This window comes from Xiphophorus maculatus, chromosome 1 (genome assembly GCF_002775205.1).
Source record: "Xiphophorus maculatus strain JP 163 A chromosome 1, X_maculatus-5.0-male, whole genome shotgun sequence".
NCBI lineage: Eukaryota > Metazoa > Chordata > Actinopteri > Cyprinodontiformes > Poeciliidae > Xiphophorus > Xiphophorus maculatus.
Genome location: NC_036443.1, coordinates 10,013,841 through 10,035,109, shown reverse-complemented (window position 1 = coordinate 10,035,109; position 21,269 = coordinate 10,013,841). Strand labels below are relative to the sequence as shown.

The 21,269-nt window shown below is 43.8% G+C and overlaps 1 protein-coding gene across 1 annotated transcript in view; it reads right to left on the bottom strand.

Moving 5' to 3' along the window:
- The window catches only part of LOC102232869 (piezo-type mechanosensitive ion channel component 2-like), a 41,953-nt gene that overhangs the window by 7,824 nt on the left and 12,860 nt on the right, over positions 1 to 21,269 (bottom strand). Inside the window, exons 16-47 of the mRNA XM_014469174.2 lie at positions 20,969 to 21,028; positions 15,653 to 15,801; positions 15,399 to 15,563; positions 14,754 to 14,795; positions 14,012 to 14,044; positions 13,670 to 13,797; positions 13,177 to 13,352; positions 12,488 to 12,664; positions 11,836 to 12,000; positions 11,202 to 11,402; positions 10,919 to 11,123; positions 10,161 to 10,262; positions 9,911 to 10,076; positions 8,678 to 8,921; positions 8,442 to 8,538; positions 7,737 to 7,896; positions 7,164 to 7,253; positions 6,928 to 7,016; positions 6,480 to 6,545; positions 5,543 to 5,655; positions 5,290 to 5,410; positions 5,135 to 5,209; positions 4,853 to 5,019; positions 4,528 to 4,724; positions 4,249 to 4,407; positions 3,171 to 3,482; positions 2,792 to 3,050; positions 1,991 to 2,179; positions 1,693 to 1,900; positions 1,454 to 1,586; positions 312 to 459; positions 6 to 220 (exon numbers count right to left, since the gene is read on the bottom strand). Coding sequence (XP_014324660.1) covers positions 6 to 220; positions 312 to 459; positions 1,454 to 1,586; positions 1,693 to 1,900; positions 1,991 to 2,179; positions 2,792 to 3,050; positions 3,171 to 3,482; positions 4,249 to 4,407; positions 4,528 to 4,724; positions 4,853 to 5,019; positions 5,135 to 5,209; positions 5,290 to 5,410; positions 5,543 to 5,655; positions 6,480 to 6,545; positions 6,928 to 7,016; positions 7,164 to 7,253; positions 7,737 to 7,896; positions 8,442 to 8,538; positions 8,678 to 8,921; positions 9,911 to 10,076; positions 10,161 to 10,262; positions 10,919 to 11,123; positions 11,202 to 11,402; positions 11,836 to 12,000; positions 12,488 to 12,664; positions 13,177 to 13,352; positions 13,670 to 13,797; positions 14,012 to 14,044; positions 14,754 to 14,795; positions 15,399 to 15,563; positions 15,653 to 15,801; positions 20,969 to 21,028 — 4,811 coding nt within the window. The remainder of the gene's footprint in view (positions 1 to 5; positions 221 to 311; positions 460 to 1,453; positions 1,587 to 1,692; positions 1,901 to 1,990; positions 2,180 to 2,791; positions 3,051 to 3,170; positions 3,483 to 4,248; positions 4,408 to 4,527; positions 4,725 to 4,852; positions 5,020 to 5,134; positions 5,210 to 5,289; positions 5,411 to 5,542; positions 5,656 to 6,479; positions 6,546 to 6,927; positions 7,017 to 7,163; positions 7,254 to 7,736; positions 7,897 to 8,441; positions 8,539 to 8,677; positions 8,922 to 9,910; positions 10,077 to 10,160; positions 10,263 to 10,918; positions 11,124 to 11,201; positions 11,403 to 11,835; positions 12,001 to 12,487; positions 12,665 to 13,176; positions 13,353 to 13,669; positions 13,798 to 14,011; positions 14,045 to 14,753; positions 14,796 to 15,398; positions 15,564 to 15,652; positions 15,802 to 20,968; positions 21,029 to 21,269) is intronic.

The window sequence follows — 21,269 nt, the reverse complement described above, 5'->3', positions numbered from 1 at the left end:
TTAACCTCTCTGTGACTCCGGGGAGGATGAAGAACATCCAGAAGTGTATGCCGAACACCAGCACAACCTGGAAAACACATTTCCCCAGCAGAGACTTCTTCAGGTACAGGGCGCGGTCGACAATCATGGTGCCGAACTGGATGAGCAGCATGACCAGAAAGGCCTCGGGAACCTGGTCTTCTGACAGAGTCTCTGAGATGTCCACTGAGGAAGAGTATTTCTAAAGAGGAGACAAAAACTGGGTGATGTTCCACACAGAATCCTGTGTAATCCTAACCGCATATGGTAGAAAATTGTGCTTATGTGTGTACCCCAAAGGCCCCGTATCCATATATAGTCACGATGAAATTGACGACATCAATAAGAAACATGAGGGCGTAGACGTCACACACGGGGCTGTAGTCAGGGTGGATGATGTCATAGAAGAACTGCCTGATGGGGAGATAGATGTGAAGAGCTCTGAAATAGAGAGAGAGAGAGAGAGAGAGATGTCACACTTCGCTCTGCTCCAAAACACTGCCTCACAAAAATAAGTACATATTTAGGTAAACTCGCACACCTCAGTCTCAGTACAACTACAAATGTACTTTGGTGGGTTTCAAATGACAGACCAAGATTGTGAGTAGGAAGGAGAAATATAGTTTTCAAATATTTTCCAAATGAAAATCTGAAAAGTGTGGCACGCATCTGTTTTCATCCCTATTCATCTAACTGTGATCTCAGCTTCCCCGTCCATCTTGATACCCACAGCATGCTGCTGCCATCACTAAGTTTGGTAAGGAGGATTGTGTCTTCATGGTCAGGTCCCGTGTTAGTTTTCATCCATGCATTGAAAGAAAAAAAAAGGTCAGATCTAATCATGGCGCCCTATTCTTCATGTAAAAATTCACATTTGGAACCGGTACACTCTGTGTACGGGTAACAAATTAATGCAAATGCTTAGATATTAATTTTCATAGACTGAATAATACTTTGTTTTGGCCGATCCAAGGTTTCCCCCAGAAAACTTGCTAAGCCCGGTGGCTGGGCCCTGGGTCAGTCAGTCATCCAGCGGCCCGTTGTGTTTTTGAGTTAAAAAATGTTTAAGGTTGACAGAAAATTTTAAAATATCACTCGATAATTATGTGTTATTGAAAGATTAATACCAGGACACCAACTATAAAGTCTTAAAAAAGGCAAACATTTTAAAAAGACTTAAATAAATAAGCAATGCTTAGCCTGGTGGGGGCACAAGTAAAGCCTGGTGGCCCGCCAGGCTTATAATACAGTGGGGGAAACCCTGCAATCACATAAGGTTCTACTAACATGCATTAAGATATGTTGTCGTAAAGTCACCAAATTCTGAGCAGTTCGTAAAATAAAAGCAGTAATTCAATGCGACTAAACCTCCGGACTATAAATAGTGAACAAAGTGAGAATATCTTTTGAAAAGCCCCATAGAGAAACAACGTACACTTCTATGCAGGCGGTTTTGGCTTGCAGCATCGTCTCTCTGATATGCTGTCTGATCCGCTGCTTCCTGGACAGAGGAGCGGTGCGATGCTGCGCCCTCTTCTTCTTGCTGCGCTGCCTCTTTGGTTTCTCCTCTTCAATGCAAAAAAAAAACAACAATCAAAGAAAACTTACATTAATAAACTTTTAGATGCGTTTGTGGTAAAAGGCAGCTCACAGGCAAAATGTATGTTTTCTCACCAACAGATTCTTCAGAATTACTTTGCTTTTGTCTGCAGAATATGGAGGTGGTGGAGGCCTGAATGGGGAGGAACTTCAGCCGCCGCAACGATTTCTCCTTGCACCCCGTCTTATCCACTCCGGTCATCTTCTTCTTGTCCACTTTCTTCTTCAGCTTCTTGAAGAAGTCAGGCATCTCCACCTCCTTGTTATCCCACAGCCCATGGCACTGCGGGTTTGCGGAGAGGCATGAGAACTACCCAGCTCACTGCCGTCGACGCTGTCAGACGGGGCTATTTAAGCAAAAAGAAGGACTTACCTTCAGAATAGATCGGTGGAAGAACAGAGCAAGCAGCTGGATGAGGTCAAACAGGACGTAGCCATCTTTCTTTTCCACCCCGATGATGTTTGGCAGGGCAAAGGGCCGGTCTGCGTTGATTCCTCTGTAAGCAGACGTGGTCCAGGGGAAGAAACCAAACTGGAAAAAGTACTTCACTACGACTGTAAGCTGGGACAGAAAAAAGAGACAAATCCAAACAGGTTATTGGCCTATTAAAGGCAGAATTTCGGGAATACTGACAAACAAACAGTGCTTTGAGAAAGCATTTCAACTTTCATGTTGTGCTAAGTAGCGACCACCTTCAATATTTGAGAGAGTAACACAAAGCAGAGCATAATTGTGGTATAGAAGTTATTTGTTTTAAACCAAATAAAACTTAGGAGCAAAAATTGTCTTCAGAAGAAACATTTGAAGTGAATAAGAGTCTGCCTGTGTGTCATTTAATCACAGCATAAATCCAGCTGGTGTGTAAAGACCTCAGAAGTTTGATCGAGAACATTATAGAACATACAGCACAAAGATAATCAAGAAATACAATCAAGTATCAATCTCAATTCAAATTGATGTCACAATTACGCTCTAATTTGTGCGGGTTTATCACCTGAAATCCCAATAAAACACATGGAAGTTTGTGATAAAGTGAAAAAAGGCCCTCTATGCTCATTTTAAAATCAAATTGACTAATATATCATGAAGGTCACAGTACTCACTTTAATTAGAGAGCATGGAACAAAAGCTATTTATTACATGAACATGTTGGCAGCCGATGCAGCGACCTACCTCAGTGTAGATTATAGCCGTCATCCAGAAGCGTTTGGTCGGCCGCGGCACAGACAGCATGGCCCAGAGGAATATCAGAATGGGCAGGATGAGTGAGAGGAACGATGCCGACACGATGTGGTTGAGGATGATGACAAAGTAGCACAGCATCTCTGACTTGGACACCATGGTGTTGTAGAGAGCGAAGAGCAGCTTCACCGGCCGCGGCAACGTCTTGAAAAACTTATCAGACTCTGAGATCTCTTCGTTTTCAAACATGCTGCGGGGCCAGAGAAAAGGAGGCAGGAAGAAGAGAAAGTCTTCATGTTATGTAACAGACAAGCTAAAGGTTGGATTTCGCCTCTAATTTTGCTTTTGACTGGTTGTTGTGTGTACTGACTTGTTCAGCAGCAGCTCGCTGGCTGTGAGGTTCCTGGTTTCCTGAGTCAGAGGTGCAGGAGACTCGAGACTTTTTTCTTCCTCACTCTGTTGGTTAGTCATTGAGGCACACTCCACATATCTGGGGTATTCGCCCTCTTCTCTCTGCTGCAGTTTTTCATCCACCTCATCTTTCTCCAGGTCTGGATGATCTTGTTGGTCGTCTCCATCTTCTACCTTTTGGTCCTGATCCGATTTTTCACTAATCTCTTCGTCCTTCTCAACGTCCTCATCTTGTTTTGGGTCGTCGTGCTGATGGTCGTCATCTTCTTGGCTTTACAAAAAAATAACAAAAAAACCCCCAAACTTTCCACCAAGTCACAACAATACAACGGAGTATTACGGCTATACAAAGAAAATATAAATAAATAAATAAAATTACAAGACTAAATTGATTCAATTAAGAAATATTACGGAAATAAAGCTATAGAATTTGAAAATAAAGTCATAGTATTAGGAGAATAAAGTAGTAAGAGAATGAAGCCATAACAACATGAGACCAAAATCGTAATATTACAAGAATAAAGTTGTAATACTATGACTTTACTCTTGTAATTTCATTTTTTTTATTTTCTTAGCATGTCCCTAATACTCTGTCATACTTATGTTCATAAGTTAGTTATGAATAAAAATAAGAAGTACTATATAACTGACAAACCAACAAACCAACCAAAAATTTACTTATGGACTAATTACCCAGAGCTGCTTTTTTATTTTTGTGTACTGCTTTCTTTCGTGCACAATGACAATAAAATGAATTCTGATTATGATTATTGATTTTTTGCTTTATTATAATTTACCCTGTGGCAACGCTTTAAACACAAGTGACACTCTTTTAAAGTTTTTTAGTGTAGCTAGACTTTGAAATGCTGATGAAATCATACATAAAATTTGAGATCTCCCAAATATATTAGCTTATGCTTCCCTTAACTCTTGCTAAATTGAGAGGTGAAATGATGCTTCTGCACTATTTTTGGCTACAGTTTGAATCGTAGTTGTACTTCGACCAAAGTGCGAGTCCAACATCCCCGTTCCTTCACCTCTGTGGTAGGACGTCGTTCTCAAAGGAGCTCTGGTCGATGTTTGCCTCTTTTATCAGCCTCCGTCGGAGCAGGGAAGCGGGCGGGGCAACGGGAGGCTCATCCAGCTCCTCTTGCGTTGGCTGTCGGGAGCCCAGCATCGTCTCATCTGTCGTACAGCTGAAGATGATCAGGAACCGAGTGGGGTTAGACAGAGGCTTTCCTCTTATTCTTTTTGTTGTTTTTTTTAAATACAAGAGAAGCAGATGTATAAAATTAAGACTGTGTCCAGAGGTCTACCTGTCAAAGCTGCTTCCCGCGGACATTTTGGAGGCCTGGCTCTTCAGTTTCACATAGGCGTGACGTGAGGAGAGAACGGGAGGTGGGGTCGGAGGAGGAGAGAGCGCGTCCAGACCTTCCTCAGATGACAACGTGTTTTGACGGGATATCCAGGTTTCGTAAAACTGCTTCACGCTCTCCTGACTCACTTCTTTTCCCTGCAAAGACACCGATAGAGTTTGTTCTTCCCTTCTGCAGCACAAAGTTTGAAGTTAGATAACATCCAGGTGGGGCAAAAGTGTTTTCTCACTCTAACAGTCATCTGGTTGATGTTTTGTCATCTCACCTTCTTTTGCTGCTGGTTGAGCAACGCTCGCTCCAAACGCAGCACTTTGGAAATGTCCAGGCTGTCTTTGCAGAAGTCGTTCAGACTGTCCGTCAAATCGTCAAGCAGAGACTGCAGAAACAGCCAGCTGAACTTCAGCGTGTTCAGGACACGCTGCAGGATGTTTTCTGCAGGATGCGAACGAGACGTGGACATGATTCGGTGTTTGACTATTCGTTGTTTTAATTTAACAACAGAGTTATATAGAAATACAACACCAACGCCCCCCTCAGGTCTGCTCACCTCTTTCTTCTTCTCCCTCTTCCGCCACAGTGCTTTCATCAATTTCATCCTCACTGGAATCGACTCTGTCTATGCCTGAAAAATATTCAGTTTGTATCTCTATTTTTTTTATTTTTTATCCAGTCTTTTGGTTATTGTCACTTTTTTTGTCTCACCCTGCTGCTTCTGTAGTTCTGTCTTGGCCCTCTTCTTCTCCTCTTTCTTTATATTTTTCTTTTCTTTCTTTAAATCCTTCAGAGCCGATTTGGAGCTGGTAGTCCAGGCATTATACGCCCACTGGAACATAAACATGTAGGTTGCTGAGATACTCTATGTTTCCTTTCATCAGAAAAATTATCCGCTTATCTGTCAGTGTGTGACGGCCTAAAAAAATAAAATTTAACATATTGTTTTGCTTCATCTGTTTACCTGAAAAGCTGATTTCTTCTTTGGTGGTTCCTCTCCGTCTTTCATCTCTGTAGCTTCTTCTTCTTCCTCCTCGCTGTCGCTCTCAAACAGGTGGTAGCCACAGTTGTTCTCCACTGTGTTCAGTACCAAAGTCAGAACTGTCATTAAGCAGGGGAAACCCCTCTGAATAAAGAAGCCTAACGAAAAAAAACAACCTCTGCAACCAGACAAAAACAAAACTCCATATACATGTTTTATTTTAAGATTCAGGCTAAGAAGGAAAAAAAAGTAAAGATATTTGAGAATTTGACTATGTATTTTACAAAACATATGCATACCCTTTCATTTTGTGCACATTTTGTGACATCCTTCAATGTTTTTTTATATAGATTTTGTTAGAGTTTTATATGAGAGACCAATACAAAGTAGAAGATAATTATGAAGCTGGGAAAAAAAAACTTCATATTTTTGCTGCATCTGACATGTTTTCTTCCAGAATCTCCCTATGAACTCTGACTGGCTTCCCTTCTCCCTCCTGAAGAAAGGCACCCCACAACATGATGCTGCCACCGTCATGCTTCACTGTGGGAATATGCCGCCTGCGGGATGATGTGCAGCATTTCACACCACAGTGTTTTAAATGTTGACCAGAAAGTAAGATTTTGATCTAAATTTTAAAAAGAGAACTTCTTTGAACAGTAACTTTCTGCTTCTCACTCATCAGTAAAGGTCATTCTGCTTACCAGTTAGGTGACTTTTGAATGTTGCATTGAATTTTGTTTAGTGGTATCAAACTTTCCTTACACTTAGCAAGTTTTATTACATTGTGTTGGTGTCTCACATAAAACCGCAAAAAAAAAAAAATGTTCAATTTACTGAAATGATGGTGAAGTCTGTGGCTGTAAAGTGACCAAATGTGGAAAGGTTCAGGAGGTTTCAGATGGATTTCGCCGCTCACCTCCAGGCCGAGAGACCCAAGGCTTCCACCATTTTCCTGCATCTTTCTTTTCGTTCTCCTCGTCACCTGCAAATAAACAGTCCATTCTGGTTATTTGCTTATATTTTACCGGTAAAAGTAAAGACAGATGGTCAAAATGAAACGCAGCGAATCCCCCGACTTTAAACCTGAGTAACACACTCAGATTTTGCTGCATTTGCGTCGCCTGCAATGAATCATGGGAACAACCAAGCAATTTAAAAAAGTCCAGTTCAGAACCAATATAGAAGATTTTGCTGATCGGTTTTTAAAATTTCTTTTTGGATTCAGCTAAAAAAAAAATTATCTACTTAATTGACTTATCTGAAACTGGATCTAATATGGATATAGATATTTCCAGTAGACCTTATCCCCATGGTAACATAGACAGCTACCCTTTTACAGGCTAAAATATGTAAGCAAGCAGCACCTGATGCCGTCTGCTCCGGATCCGCTGGCGCTTCCGCTCTGTCCGACGCAGCAGGAGTTGGCTTCTGTTTGGATTTAATCTTCTCCATCCTACAGAGAGAGTGGGAAAAAGAAGTTTATACCCCCTCGTTACTCGTTCACGAGAAGATAAAGATGGAAGTGGAGAGGAAATAAGCCAGTCATCATCATATACTACATCCATTAACTGATTGATAGACGTTTCCTATTCAGGCTTACTGTCTCTTGAGTGCCTCGACAGATTTCTTCTCCATCTCCAATCTGGCTGCAACCAGTTTTTTCACTTTGGCCTCAAACAGCTCAGCGCCCCTTAGAGAGATAAACAGAAATTAACACCAATTAACTGTTGCTGGCGTCATTTTCCTGTGTGTGTGTTTATTTTACTAGCTTGGAAGATTATTGTGGATTCTTAATAGTTCTTTACTAAACCTTGTTAGAGGAAAATATCTGGTTTTCTGAGGTTCACACATTGATGAATCATATTTCTGATTTAGATGACTTTAGATAAAGTTAACACACACAGTTAATTATTTTTTGTTTGTTTCACTTTTTTTCAGCAGGTTGTAGTAAAACCCAGTGTTACATTATCAGTAATTATTTAGTTGTATCTCACAATGGGGGCCAGCAAACTGTAGTAATTACTTATATATTAACAGGCTGCTTAAAAAACGGAAAGGCGGGCTTTTTTATAACAAACATTATAATGAACCTATTAAAGTATCAAGCGCCTCTCGTGTGCTTAAACGTTGCAAATGTCTCCATAAAAGTTTCATAAATAACTGAAACTCAGACCTCGATGCCAATATCTTAGCGGACTTGAGATCCGACACCACGTAGAGGAAATAGTAGCTGAGGAAGACCCTCCTCTGTGCCAGCAGCACGGTGAAGCATATCGCATCCCAGACGATGCCGGCCTCGCCCTCCGGCAGCTCGCACTCATCAGTAGGCTCAGCTGAGACGCACAGAGACGGAAATCATTTTATACAGACTATGAATGTCGTCTCAAGGCACAAACAGACTCAATTCATAACCAAATGTGTGTTAAGCACAGTTGTATTTAATGAAGTGGAATATTTGAGGCTGGTTTGTTGGACTAGAAGCACATTTTTAAAAGAGCAACATTCAAGCTTTTCATTAAAAGTCTGTTTTATTTTAAAAGTTAAAATATCCCAAACTATTTTTGTGTTAAACATGGTAAAGGAATTACTTAACAAAGATGTCTGATATATTTATACGGCTCAGACTTAACACCGGGGTGAAGGTTTACTTTCCAAAAGGAAAGTGACCTGACACACACCCGAGTACCCAGCCCCCCAACGCCGAATACCACCAACACACCAGTAGGGAATGTGATGCACCACTTTCTGCTTGTCTAACACATCAAAAATAAATCTCATTAAAATACAGTTTGCAACATAAAAAAGTGTGGGGGTGGGAGGGAAACGGCTATGAAAATGTGAGCAGGCCACTGTACTTGTAATTACGGCAAACACTTACGAACATCGTAGCCTTTGATGGTGCAGAACATGCTGAAGGCCTGAATTAACCAGCAGCTGTTCTTCAACAGGCTGTCCAGATACGCACAAGCGCCAAGCTGAAGGAAACAAATAAATGGGTCAAAGCCGGTTGACGAATCTGAGAACAAGAAGCTGCATGTCTGAAATTATTCGGTGCCGTACCGTTTCTGTCTTTCAAAGATGGGAACCTTGTGTTTGTGCCGTGTTGCCACTTACAGACAGGAGGTTCTTCATGGCGATCACGAAGCAGGTGTAGGCGATGAGCCAGTCCCACAGGCGAAGGATGTATCTGACAGGCTGCATCAGGACGCTGCCGCCAAACAGCATGAAGTAAAAACAGGCCACCAGGTAGCCGAGGCAGAAGATGTTGATCCGCGTGGTGCCTGTGATGAAGATGAGGCAGAGGACCAGCCAGAAGAAGTAGCTGTAAACAAACACCTTCACCATGTCCAGGTAGGACCTGGAGACAAAACACACACACACACACACACACCCCTGCATGTTTTCCATTTGAAAAAAGCTAGAAAGTTGTCATTAGATTATCTAAAATTGATCACAAATATCCTAAAAAGTAAAATGCTCATGTTTAATGTCACACATCCAAACGTCAGTTAAGTTACTGCATAAATCGGCCAGGATGCATCACCTGAATTTTGATAAGCTCCTAGGAGAAAATCTCTACAACCAAACAGGATAAAAATTACCACAAAAAAAAACTACATGGACAAATAATTAAATAATGCAATACTACTAAAAGTGTTTGAAAAAGTTTAGCCAAAACGACAGGATCATTGTCAAATGCAAAACATAAAAAAACATTTTATAGAATATAAAATGTTTTCTGACTAGAATAGTCAGAGCATAAAAATAAAGTACAAGAATGGAAACGCATAATATACCATGTCAATTTTTGTATTTTCGCCAGTCACTGTAATTAGTAACTATTTCAGTTCAATGCTGTTTATGTACTGCTGTGCATAAAGCATATAAAAGAAGAAGAAAATCGAAATCTGCACACTCTTAAGTGAAGCAGTGAAGGCAACTTTCTGCAAATAAAGTTGTCAGCCTACAGTGCCAGATAATAATATTTATTATCACCCTGGTAACGGTGTGTAAACAAGTCTGAAGCCTCTGAGCTCCATGCTCATTCAGCAAACTGAAAAATATTACTAAGCTACAGCAAGGAGTAGTTAGAAGGTCTCAGATTCAACCACTAGATACTGTCTGCTAACCAGATGTTGTCAAGTAAGGCGAAGAAGAAGATTGCAAAGCAACACTTTGATTCAATATTGGTGGCAAAACACAATGTCAAAGATCAGAAAAAACACACAAAATATATTAAAATTATTCCAACTTGATTTTGCTTTAGCTAATAACTGACATCATGGATACAGGATGAGACGTCATTCTTAAAAGATTCACAAAACGTCATAAAATAACAACGCCGACCTGCAGTGAAGGAAGTTGTCGACTGGTACGAACTGGTTGAAGGAACACGGATCCAAATTGCGGCTGATCTCCACGTTGTCTCCAGCCAGAAGTCGCACAGCGGCTCGGTTCTCCTCCACAAAAACCTGCCACTGCAGAGATGAGCAGAGCAGCAGAAGGTGGTCGTCTGCAGGGACAGAGATGGAGGTCAGAAGTTGGTGCGTAGAAACACAGGAGGAAATAAAGAAACGAGAAGCAAAGATCCACTCACAGAAGATAAAGGAAGGATTGGGTCTCATTGCAAAGTCTGGCAGGTAAAACCACTTTATGACGTTAGAGTTCAAAGGGTGAGCTGCAGTTCTCCAGGGGTAATCTGCCAGAACATCCAAGAAGAAATTAATTCGATTATGGCTGATGTAATGACATGCATGAAATTATATCAAAGTAAAAGAAAACCGATGACAAATTTCCTGAAATGTTTCAGGGTCCTCTGTGTTTCAGTCTGTGTATCACTGAGTTTCTTAGTTTTTCCACTTCATGTTATGTTATAGGTGTACAGCTTCTTGATTTATGTGTGCAACTAAAGTTTATAAAACTCGACGCTGTTTTAAAAGTCTGTAAATAGAAACCCAGGGTCAGCGTTAAGAATTAGAAACATGTAGGTGCAATAAAGGGTTCACAGTTTACTTTTTAAACATGTGTTTTAAAGTTTGCATTTTAGACATATAAGCAGTATAGTGCTTGATTTCTTTAATTATTTGACCTGACCAAAAATAGAGATAAAATCAAGCTGTTTGGCTAAATCCAGCATATTTATATGATGAACAACTAAAGTTGTGTAATACACACTGTCTCCTTTAAATAAAGCAATGGATATTTTTGCACTTTCAAATTCAGATCATTTTATTACATTTTTGTCAATAAAACCACAGCAGACATGCTTTTTACTCTGTCATGTTTGAAAGCAGGTGTCCAAGAGCTGGATTCAAACCAACGCTAATTCAAATCAAACTGAACACATTTGCGTACCGGCGCAGAGAGCAGGAGGGATGCCGATGCAGAGCAGATACTGGAACACCATGAGCCCGGCTGTAAAGCAGCAGTATTTGGGCCAAACCTCTCCTATGGCCTTCCTGCGGCGGCGAGACAACACGGCTATCAAAGCGCCGGAGTGAAGCAAAGCGTAGAAGTCCATCCTCTGACCGATCACGTTCACCGCTATGATCAAACTGATCTACGGAACAAGTACAGTGAAAGAAGTCAGACATATTCAGGTAAGTGAAGGGCACTTTAGAAACTTTAAAAGCAGCACCTCCAGTCCAAATTTGTAGAAGCCAAAGTTGATGAAGTATTTGACGCAGGGCAGGACGCCGTGGTCCAGGTGCTGCCTTGTGATGAACTGGAAGATGATGCTGAAGGGAGGAGGCTTCAGGTCGTTGCGGAGACGAAAGTAGAGCTGGTGGCGATGGACAGTCGCCTCGAAAACAAGCAACCCGAGTACCATCAAATGGTTCTACAACGTGGACAAAACAACCCACGTCCGTCAAAAGAAACTTCAAGTTTCAAAGTTCATCCTTTCTGCTTTTGAAAACATATTGGCATTAATATTGTTTTGTTTGTTTGTTTAACTTTAAGGTAGAAAAACATTAAGGAATTTAGCAGAAAGCAGATTTCATCGTAACTTCCAGAAAACTGTAAAACAGCTGAAACACTGACTTCTTTTAAATCTCGACTAAAAACCCACCTGTTTAGGATTGTATTTGAAATGTAATCAATTCCAAATTTATTGATGGAAAGTGACTTAATGCTGTGTGTTGATTGTTGATTCTATGTTGCATTGTGTTTCTGTGTTTGTAATGATGTAAAGCACTTTGAAATGCCTTGCTGCTGAAATGTGCTATACAAATAAAATTTGATTGATTGATTGATTGATTGATTGATTGTACCCTGAGACAGGGCAGGATTCTCCCCTCGCACTTCCGCAGAGCTCCGCACCAGTAGACCGGGTCAACAGGTTCGATGTAGAGAACGGACCTCCTGAGCAGCTCCATCAGGTTTCCCCTCAAATCTGCTCCATCGTCCAGTCCAGAACCGTTTGAGGCCAGTAAGCCCTAAAACCCCAACATCGAGTTCAAAAAAGTAAAGCAAGAGAAATATTAAGACACAAAAAAGCTGATTTTTGAAGGAGTTTACCTTGACTTTTTTTTTTACAAGAATAACGATTTATAAAAACTATTTTGGTTCGACGCATACTTGCAGTTTTATGTATTCTTGTCCTGATTATCACTATCATGTATTACAATTTAGTAAACAGATCAAATAAATACATTTTTAAAAAATTGAAAAATGCAGAAAACATCAAAAGGGAAGCGGTTTTAAACTGGTTGTGAAAATTTGACTCAATCGTCACATCTCCGGGCTTTCTGGAGGTCCATGTTTTCCTTGAGAATACACAGATTAAATAAAACAATTTAATCTTAATATTAAATCCTCACAAAATGGGATTCTGATCCGTGCCCAACTGAAAGCCAAGAAAGTGGACGAGAGAAGGACGGAAAGACCGAAATGAACTTGAAAACTGACGTGAGGTGAACTCACAGCGGTGCAGTTGGAGGAGTAATCCACAGGTTTGATCACTTTGAGCTGGTAAAACATCTTGCAGACCACCATGACGCAGGCCCACACCGCCGAGATGCTGGAGGCCAGCGGGCGCAGTCGTGGGAACGGAAGCGCAAACACCCACAGGACCAGGAACAGGAAGTTCATCAGGGACACCTATGAAGATGAAATCCGTCAAATCAATCCTTTTTCACAGCTACGAACTTTGATTTCGTTTAGATTTTATGTGATAGATCAAGAAAAAGTGGTGCATATACAGTAAGTCTACAGAGTCGGGTAAATGAAGATTAAGTAAAGCTTTTTCCACAAATTTAAATCTGAAAAGTGTGGAGTGCATTTGAATCTAGCCTCCTTTGTGAAGATGATCCAAACTGAAATTCAGAGGAACCATTTGTGTTACTTTGAATCTCAGTATGATTACAGCTGTCGAAGGCCATGCATCATTTTCCATCCATGTCACAATTATTCACTACTTTTGTTGGCCTGTCATGTAAAATCTCAATGTGGAACATTAAGACTTATAATTGACACGGGATAAAATTATAAAATGTGAAGACATTAAAATATTACAGCCAGGTGCTCTGTATAACGCTGTTTCTGAACTGAGCAGATACAGTCTGACCAAAACTGGAAGCAATTCACATTGACGAGCTTAACATCCATTCAACCTCTTGAAGTGACACCCAGATGATGCCAGAAGACACGATTTTCAGGCTGTGGAGCTCCATGAGTCTCCAGCTCAGCTCCTGGACCCGGTGGAGTAAAGACGCCGCCTGGATGATGAGCAGGCTCGCCCGGTCCACGATCGTGACCCACTTGTCCTCCGGGCTGCTTGGCACAGTTTCTAAATGGAGAAACGGATCGCAGACGGAGTCGTTGGAGACAATTCGTATGCATTAAGTCCAAAACGCTATGAGAGGCATTTTGTCCTGGCTCTCGTTCAGCCAATAAAATCTGAATTAAAATAAATTACCGTATTAAACCGCAGCAGCCAGCTACTAAGGAGTTCAGAGAGACTTGTGTACGACTGATAAATTAAACAGACTGCAGCTCTGGCAGCTGATATATGCTTAAAGAAAAGAATGCTGCTGGAATCTCCGACCCGAAACTTCACAAAAATGAGTTTTAAGTTGATTTTTTTGAATACAGGACAGTATTTACCTTCTTCTGCTGCCTCCTGCTGCTCCTCTGCAGTCCAGACACCCTCTGCTTTCTCAGAGGGTGTCTGGACTCCGATGTTGTCCAGAGTTTCCTGACTTCTACTATTATCTGTCTGCTCCTTCACAAGTCTGTCAAAACCCAGAGCATGTGCACTTAGAGAAACACATTTCTTCTCAACACATTGGGTCTGGCTAAATGTATTCAATAATGCATTTATTTAGGTAATTAAACAGTAGTGACTCCTTGGTAATAACTGACAAAATGAAATATTGTATATCAAAAACGATTTAAAAGATAAATTAATCCAGAAGTCAAAAGTCAGGATCTGAAGGAAAGTCGTACCTTTTCTGTAACTTTTCGATGTTTTCTTTAATGCTGGGAAGGAAATGACAGCATCTCATTAAATGATGCCTGTGCAAAATGACCTCATTGTTTTTGTTTATTTCACGACTCATTTCTGAAAATTATGCAGTATTCATGTTACACTCTACAGTCACAAACAGGTTCTAATCAATGGATTCAGAACTGAACCACATTTTCTCAAAAGTCTCTCGTCGGAACAATTTTTTTTCAAAGGACGTCCCTTTACAACGCAGCTTTAAGAGATTGAAAGTGTAAAACAAAAGGGGCAAGTAATAAATAAACATTATTTTAAAAAAGGGGGGTATGGGTGAAATTGTAAACATGGTGTCAATTTAAAACACATTACTGCCACAAACATTTTAAAGTTGTAGACTTGAAAGACAGCAACCTTTGTTTGACTTGTCTGATCATAAAGAAATTTACTCCTACACATTATTTTTCAGAGGTTTTGTGAACTTATGGCTTTTATTTGCAGTAATCAGACAGGAAATGGGCAGAGAGAAAAGGAGGAGCTGTCAAAGCAGCAAACGACTTCAGGTTGGGAATCAAACTCTGGACGTCGTCGTTGAGTGTTAATAGCCTCCATGTACAGTAAGGGCAGCCTGCTCTACCGCTTCACCAGCAGCTCCACCGGCTTTTATGCTAGACATGAAATACGTCATGCAAACTGTGATTCTTAAGTACAGCAAGACATTTAGGAGGAAATTAAGAAGGTTCTTACAAGTCTGCAATCATATTGACTGAATTCTTGAGTTCTTCCTGTCTGGAGGAGAGATAACAGGACGTTAGATGAACCCACAGGCATGAGGCGGTCAGACTGATCAAAAAATATGGCTAGGCTTAACTGGTTACATGTGTTACATTTTATGGGTCCCTGGTCACCTCGAGATGGTAAATTCAAAAAGCAATGGCTATAGAAGCACGTTTAAAATGTTTTCATGCTGGTTTGGTTAGTGTAACTGTGCGCAGCGTACAGTTACATGCACATTGCCATATTTTACATGGCAAATGTAAAACAACATTTGACGTCATAGACTTGCAAAGAACCACTTAGTCTTGTAATTTTGTAAAACGGTCCAGATCAGCATGTCTTCCATAGTTTAGTTTTGGACCAGTTTTAAATCCTGACCATTTCAGAAGTGTTTTTATTATTATTACTATTATTATTATTACTGCTATCTCATAAAGCAGCCACCAACCTGAGTTAAAAGAGCAAAGGAGGAAGCCAATATCCAAGAAAAACATTTGGAAAACCCTCATAAAGCTCGGTGAATGATTGCTCAAGATTAGAAGTGGGTCTGGTTCTTTAATGGTTTCAAAGCATTTGCGCCGTCCTGGTTTAAACTGCGTCTCATTCCAGTCTCACCTGCTAGTCTCCCGAACAGGTACGTTTTCCAGGTCAGTTAGAGCGAGGAAGTCAGAGTTGAAGTAATGCAGCTGGAGGATGCAAGCCAACAGGAAGACAGCAGGAAGCAGAATACGAGCAAACAGCTCCACTGTGCTGTACCTCTCCAGACCCAGGTCACGCAGTCTGGGGAGGAAAGAGGGAGATGAATTTATTTTTTTAATTATCCAGGCTCCCATACAAGTGACACTTTTAAAAAAAAAAGTGAGACTCACCCTTCCTCTGACATGCCCATGATCTGTCTGAACAGGGCAGAAACGCTCCTAAACTGATACATGTAGACGGCTATCAGCACCAGCATGGAGTAACCCACCACCACCGCCCAGAACGTCTTCAGAACCCGACGCCAAATATCATACCGGATCTGAGGGAAGAGAATATGAAAAGTAAACAAAGAAAGAAAAACATTTGTTTTCTTGAAGGAAAGGACATAATACAAAGTTTTTCTGTTTTTTGGGGGGTGGGGGCTTGCAAATAAAACCTCAGAAGTGTGGCATGCAGAGTTTGCAGCTGCAGTTTCCCTAAGTGGAGGCTCTCAATACCAAGGAGTAGAAGTCTCAGATTTATAAGTGAAAATAAAAACCATGTATTACTTTCCTCCTCCTTTACTTTGTGTAGGTCCATAAAAATACCAATAAAACACATTAAAGTTTGTGGCCTTAATGTCGCAAAAGTGTGAAAATAGTTCAAGGGGTGATTGTTATTTTGAAAGTGTCAGGATCTGTGTTTTTCTGTGTTTATTTAGAGTTTTCTGTGTCCTTTAGTCTCTTCGTTGTCCTGTCCTCCCCTTGATTGTTCCCAGGTGTGTCTCGTCTCTGTGATTACCCTCCCGTGTATTTAACTCCACCTGTGTTCTTTGTTCCTCGTCGGGTCCTCGTCTATGTTTCGTCAGTGTTTCCTTGTGCCTGCTTCTTGTTACTGGACTTATTTTCACCATTAAAATCATCATTTTCATCCCACCTGGGTCTACAGCGTCTGCCTCACCAACCCGCACCACACCACATGACAGTAGGACCCGACCAGAAAGTACGGTGAGGCACGCTATTTTTACATCATGGACCCAGCTGGAGTGAGGTTCCCTCCAAAAAGGCAGAGCGGAGGGAGGCGGAGATCTGGCAGGGAGGAGAGGGAGCTAGCTGAAGCCCTCGCCGACCTGCAGCGGGAGCTATTCCGGGGGACAAGACTGGTGTTGGCACCCCCAGGATATGGCCCCCGTAGATTCCTTCGTCCGGGAAGCCAGCGACCTGAGCCGCCGGTGGAGCCGGCCCCTCGTCGCTTTCCGGAGACACCTCCCCCGCTGTCTGCCCGGAGACAGCGACGTGAGCCGCCGGTGGACCCGGCCCCTCGTCGCCTTCCGGAGCTGTCACCTCCGCTGCCCGTTCGGAGACAGCGACGTGAGCTGCCGGCAGACCCGGCCCCTCGTCGCTTTCCGGAGCCGCCACCTCCACGGTCAGCCCGGAGACAGCGACGTGAGCCGCCGGTGGACCCGGCCCCTCGTCGCCTTCCGGAGCTGTCACCTCCGCAGCCGTTTCCAAGGCTTCGCTGCGGCTCGCCCCCGCAGCCGTTTCCAAGGCTTCGCTGCGGCTCGCCCCCGCGGCCGGTTCCAAGGTTTCGCTGCGGCTCGCCCCCGCGGCCGGTTCCAAGGCTTCGCTGCGGCTCGCCCCCGCGGCCGGTTCCAAGGCTTCGCTGCGGCTCGCCCCCGCGGCCGGTTCCAAGGCTTCGCTGCGGCTCGCCCCCGCGGCCGGTTCCAAGGCTTCGCTGCGGCTCGCCCCCGCGGCCGGTTCCCAGGCTTCGCTGCGGCTCGCCCCCGCGGCCGGTTCCCAGGCTCCGCTCCGGCTCGCCCCCGCAGCCGGCCCCGAGGCTCCGCTCCGGCTCACCTCCAGCCGGCGCACCCGAGGCCGAATCAGCCGGCGTTCCAGCCGGCGCACCCGAGGCCGAATCAGCCGGCGTTCCAGCCGGCGCACCCGAGGCCGAATCAGCCGGCGTTCCAGCCGGCGCACCCGAGGCCGAATCAGCCGGCGTTCCAGCCGGCGCACCTTCCGAGACTCCCAGTGTTCCTTCCGAGACTCCCAGTGTTCCTTCCGAGACCCAGACCCCCAGCGTTCCTTCCGAGACTCCCTGCGTTCCGACCCTGACCTCCAGCGTTCCTCCTGAGACCCTGACCTCCAGTGTTCCTCCTGAGACCCTGACCTCCAGCGTTCCTCCTGAGACCCTGACCTCCAGCGTTCCTCCCGAGACCCTGACCTCCAGCGTTCCACCCGAGACCCTGACCTCCAGCGTTCCACCCGAGACCCTGACCTCCAGCGTTCCACCCGAGACCCTGACCTTCTGCGTTCCACCCGAGACCCTGACCTTCTGCGTTCCACCCGAGACCCTGACCTTCTGCGTTCCACCCGAGACCCTGACCTTCTGCGTTCCACCCGAGACCCTGACCCCCAGTGTTCCACCCGAGACCCTGACCCCCAGTGTTCCACCCGAGACCCTGACCCCCAGTGTTCCACCTGAGACCCAGACCCCATGTGTTCCGATTGAGACCCCCTGTGCTCTGACCGAGACCCCGACTCTCTGTGCTCCACCAGAGAGCCTGCCTCGGGGGGCTCGTCGTCGCCGTCTGTGGGCGGCCCCAGGGACTCATCATTCCCGCCTCCAGCGCCGCCGACGGCTGCCGGACCGCCTCCGTGGTTCCCGCCTCCAGCGCCGCGGACGGCCGCCGGACCGCCTCCGTGGTTCCCGCCTCCGTGGTTCCCGCCTCCAGCGCCGCGGACGGCCGCCGGACCGCCTCCGTGGTTCCCGCCTCCATGGTTCCCGCCTCCAGCGCCACGGACGGCCGCCGGACCGCCTCCGTGGTTCCCGCCTCCAGCGTCGCGGTCGGCCGCCGGACCGCCTCTGTGGTTCCCGCCTCCAGCGCCGCGGTCGACCGCCGGACCGCCTCCGTGGTTCCCGCCTCCAGCGCCGCGGACGGCCGCCGGACCGCCTCTGTGGTTCCCGCCTCCAGCGCCGCGGACGGCCGCCGGACCGCCTCCGTGGTTCCCGCCTCCAGCGCCGCGGACGGCCGCCGGACCGCCTCCGTGGTTCCCGCCGCCGCGGTCGACCGCCGGACCGCCTCCGTGGTTCCCGCCTCCAGCGCCGCGGACGGCCGCCGGACCGCCTCTGTGGTTCCCGCCTCCTTTGCCTCCGCCCACCCTGTGGGTAGTTTTTTGTTGTTTTTGGACTCTTGGCCCTCCCTGTGTTTCCGCCCACGATGGTGGGTTGTTTTTTTGTTTTTCTGGACTCTGGCCCCCCGTCCAGCGCCCCTCCGCCCACCCTTGTTGTGTTTTTGTTTTGTGGGCGTCTGGTAGCCGCCCTTGAGGGGGGGGTACTGTCAGGATCTGTGTTTTTCTGTGTTTATTTAGAGTTTTCTGTGTCCTTTAGTCTCTTCGTTGTCCTGTCCTCCCCTTGATTGTTCCCAGGTGTGTCTCGTCTCTGTGATTACCCTCCCGTGTATTTAACTCCACCTGTGTTCTTTGTTCCTCGTCGGGTCCTCGTCTATGTTTCGTCAGTGTTTCCTTGTGCCTGCTTCTTGTTACTGGACTTATTTTCACCATTAAAATCATCATTTTCATCCCACCTGGGTCTACAGCGTCTGCCTCACCAACCCGCACCACACCACATGACAGAAAGCACCGTAAGTGAATATAAGTGCAGAGCTCACGGGCTTCCTGTGAGGAAACACATGAGAACATCATAACGGATTGTTCTGCCGGTGCCTCCCCCTCTGTGTGAGTATGTAAAACACCAGGTTGTTGCTGATGTTGTTCAAATAGAGAAATAACATTGTCTCATGTAATCTCCACAGCCATTAAGGCCTTCCAGTAAGTGCCCGCTGTCTCTCTAAAAGGTCAGCAGAAACATAATAGGGGGGAGGAAAACCAGTAAAACTATGGCAAAAAAAAATAAATGGTTGCGTACGAGCTTGACAGTCATAATCGATACTTTTAGCTGAAAAACAGCAGAGAAGATTGGTGCGGTGGCTCTGTGTGTGCGTTGGTGTGTGTGTGTGTGTGTGTGTGTGTGTGTGCGTTTCTTCAGGGGTTCAAGCAGAATCAAAGCTAGATGATTCACTGATGCTAGTTCAAATGTCTGTTTAAGTTTAAAACTAAAAGCACCATGACTTTATGTCTTTATTGGCCGCTATAGGTTCACATTCCCTTAATGCAGAATGTCCATCTTTTATCTAATCCATTTTGTGTAGATTCAATTAGTCTGTCCAGATGTAGTAGTCTATTTAACTCAGATGCTGTACAATGAGCAGGTTTTCCCACACTTCCTTTTAAACACAATAGAAAAATTAGGTAGTCATAAAACAACAACAAAAGAAAATGCTGTACATCATTTATACGCAGACATAGTTTAATGAAGTTCTTTACTGTTTATTCCATATCAAGCAGACGGCAGATTTGGCATTTAATTACTGATTCAGCTGAATATTTTATATAGATATTTTATTTAGCTGAATATTTTATATAGATAAACAAATAAAAATGACATTGACAAAAGAAAAAAGAAAAAGGATGCAACCCATCAGGTAAAATTTGAGACAGCAAATTTCGCAGAAACCACTGCCAACAATTGATTGCTCTACTTTACAATAAGACATTTGGATCTGCCAACAGGCACTTTGGCCCAGTGTTCCCAAAGAACCTGCTCAAGCTGGCATCTCCACACTAGCTTTCGGAAATGTCCTGACCTGAACATAAACCTGACAGGAGATCACACTGTGCTAACTATAATTTGATCTGCAGCAGTAAGACTGCCACAGCTGCCCACACACAATAAATGCAGCAAGTGAACCAGTGCTGCAGCATTTACATTTATGCAAGTCCTACTCAAACAGCACAGGAATGACTATATCAAAATATGTAATTTAATGCAACACAATGCAAATGTTTTGTCTCCACTGATGAAGATCCCTTCACTTCAGGACGCAGGGTCATTCTGTACCGATTAATTTAATCTGACAGGTAGAAAAACTCCAAAGATGTGACAGGATGTGATGTTTCACAACATATCCCTCCAATACATCCACTTAACCTGCTGGTTAACATGTTAACACACATGGAAGTTCCTTCTGAACAGGTTTAAAGTCTGATGAAACCCTTGAAAGCGCTTAAGGTTAAACATTTGGTTTGAACCATGACTACAAAGCAAGGATTATTTGTCCGTTTAGGGGTGCCACCAAACTACTGTTGCATAGGTTTGCAAAATAAACAACAAATACTTCAGTTTCAATCTCTATTCATTTACACTGCCACATTATAAATCAATATGTGTAATCATTAGACAAATACTTTTAATTCAACCACTTCAACAACACTATATTTAAATGCAAAGCACTTCAGGCCAACAATAGGATACTGTTCAGGATTATTTCTATGTATTTTTACAGTACAGTGTCTTATAAATTAGAACAGGCTGCTAAATTAAACAATGACATTAATATACTGAATTAAATAATAATGATAATGATTCACCAAATAATAAAATATACTAACCTGGTATAGAACCACACACAGGAGGAAGAGGACGATGTAGAGGATTTTGTACACAACTACCTGATCAAGTGAAAAATAATCAAATAAGTTTAACTGGACACACACACATATACTGTATATATATATATATATATATACACAGACAGACAGACAGACAGACAGACAGACAGACAGACAGATAGATAGATAGATAGATAGATAGATAGATAGATAGATAGATAGATAGATAGATAGATAGATAGGGCATTCATCTGCTACTCTGCAACATCTATTAATTTGTTTATAGATTATAGAGCACAGC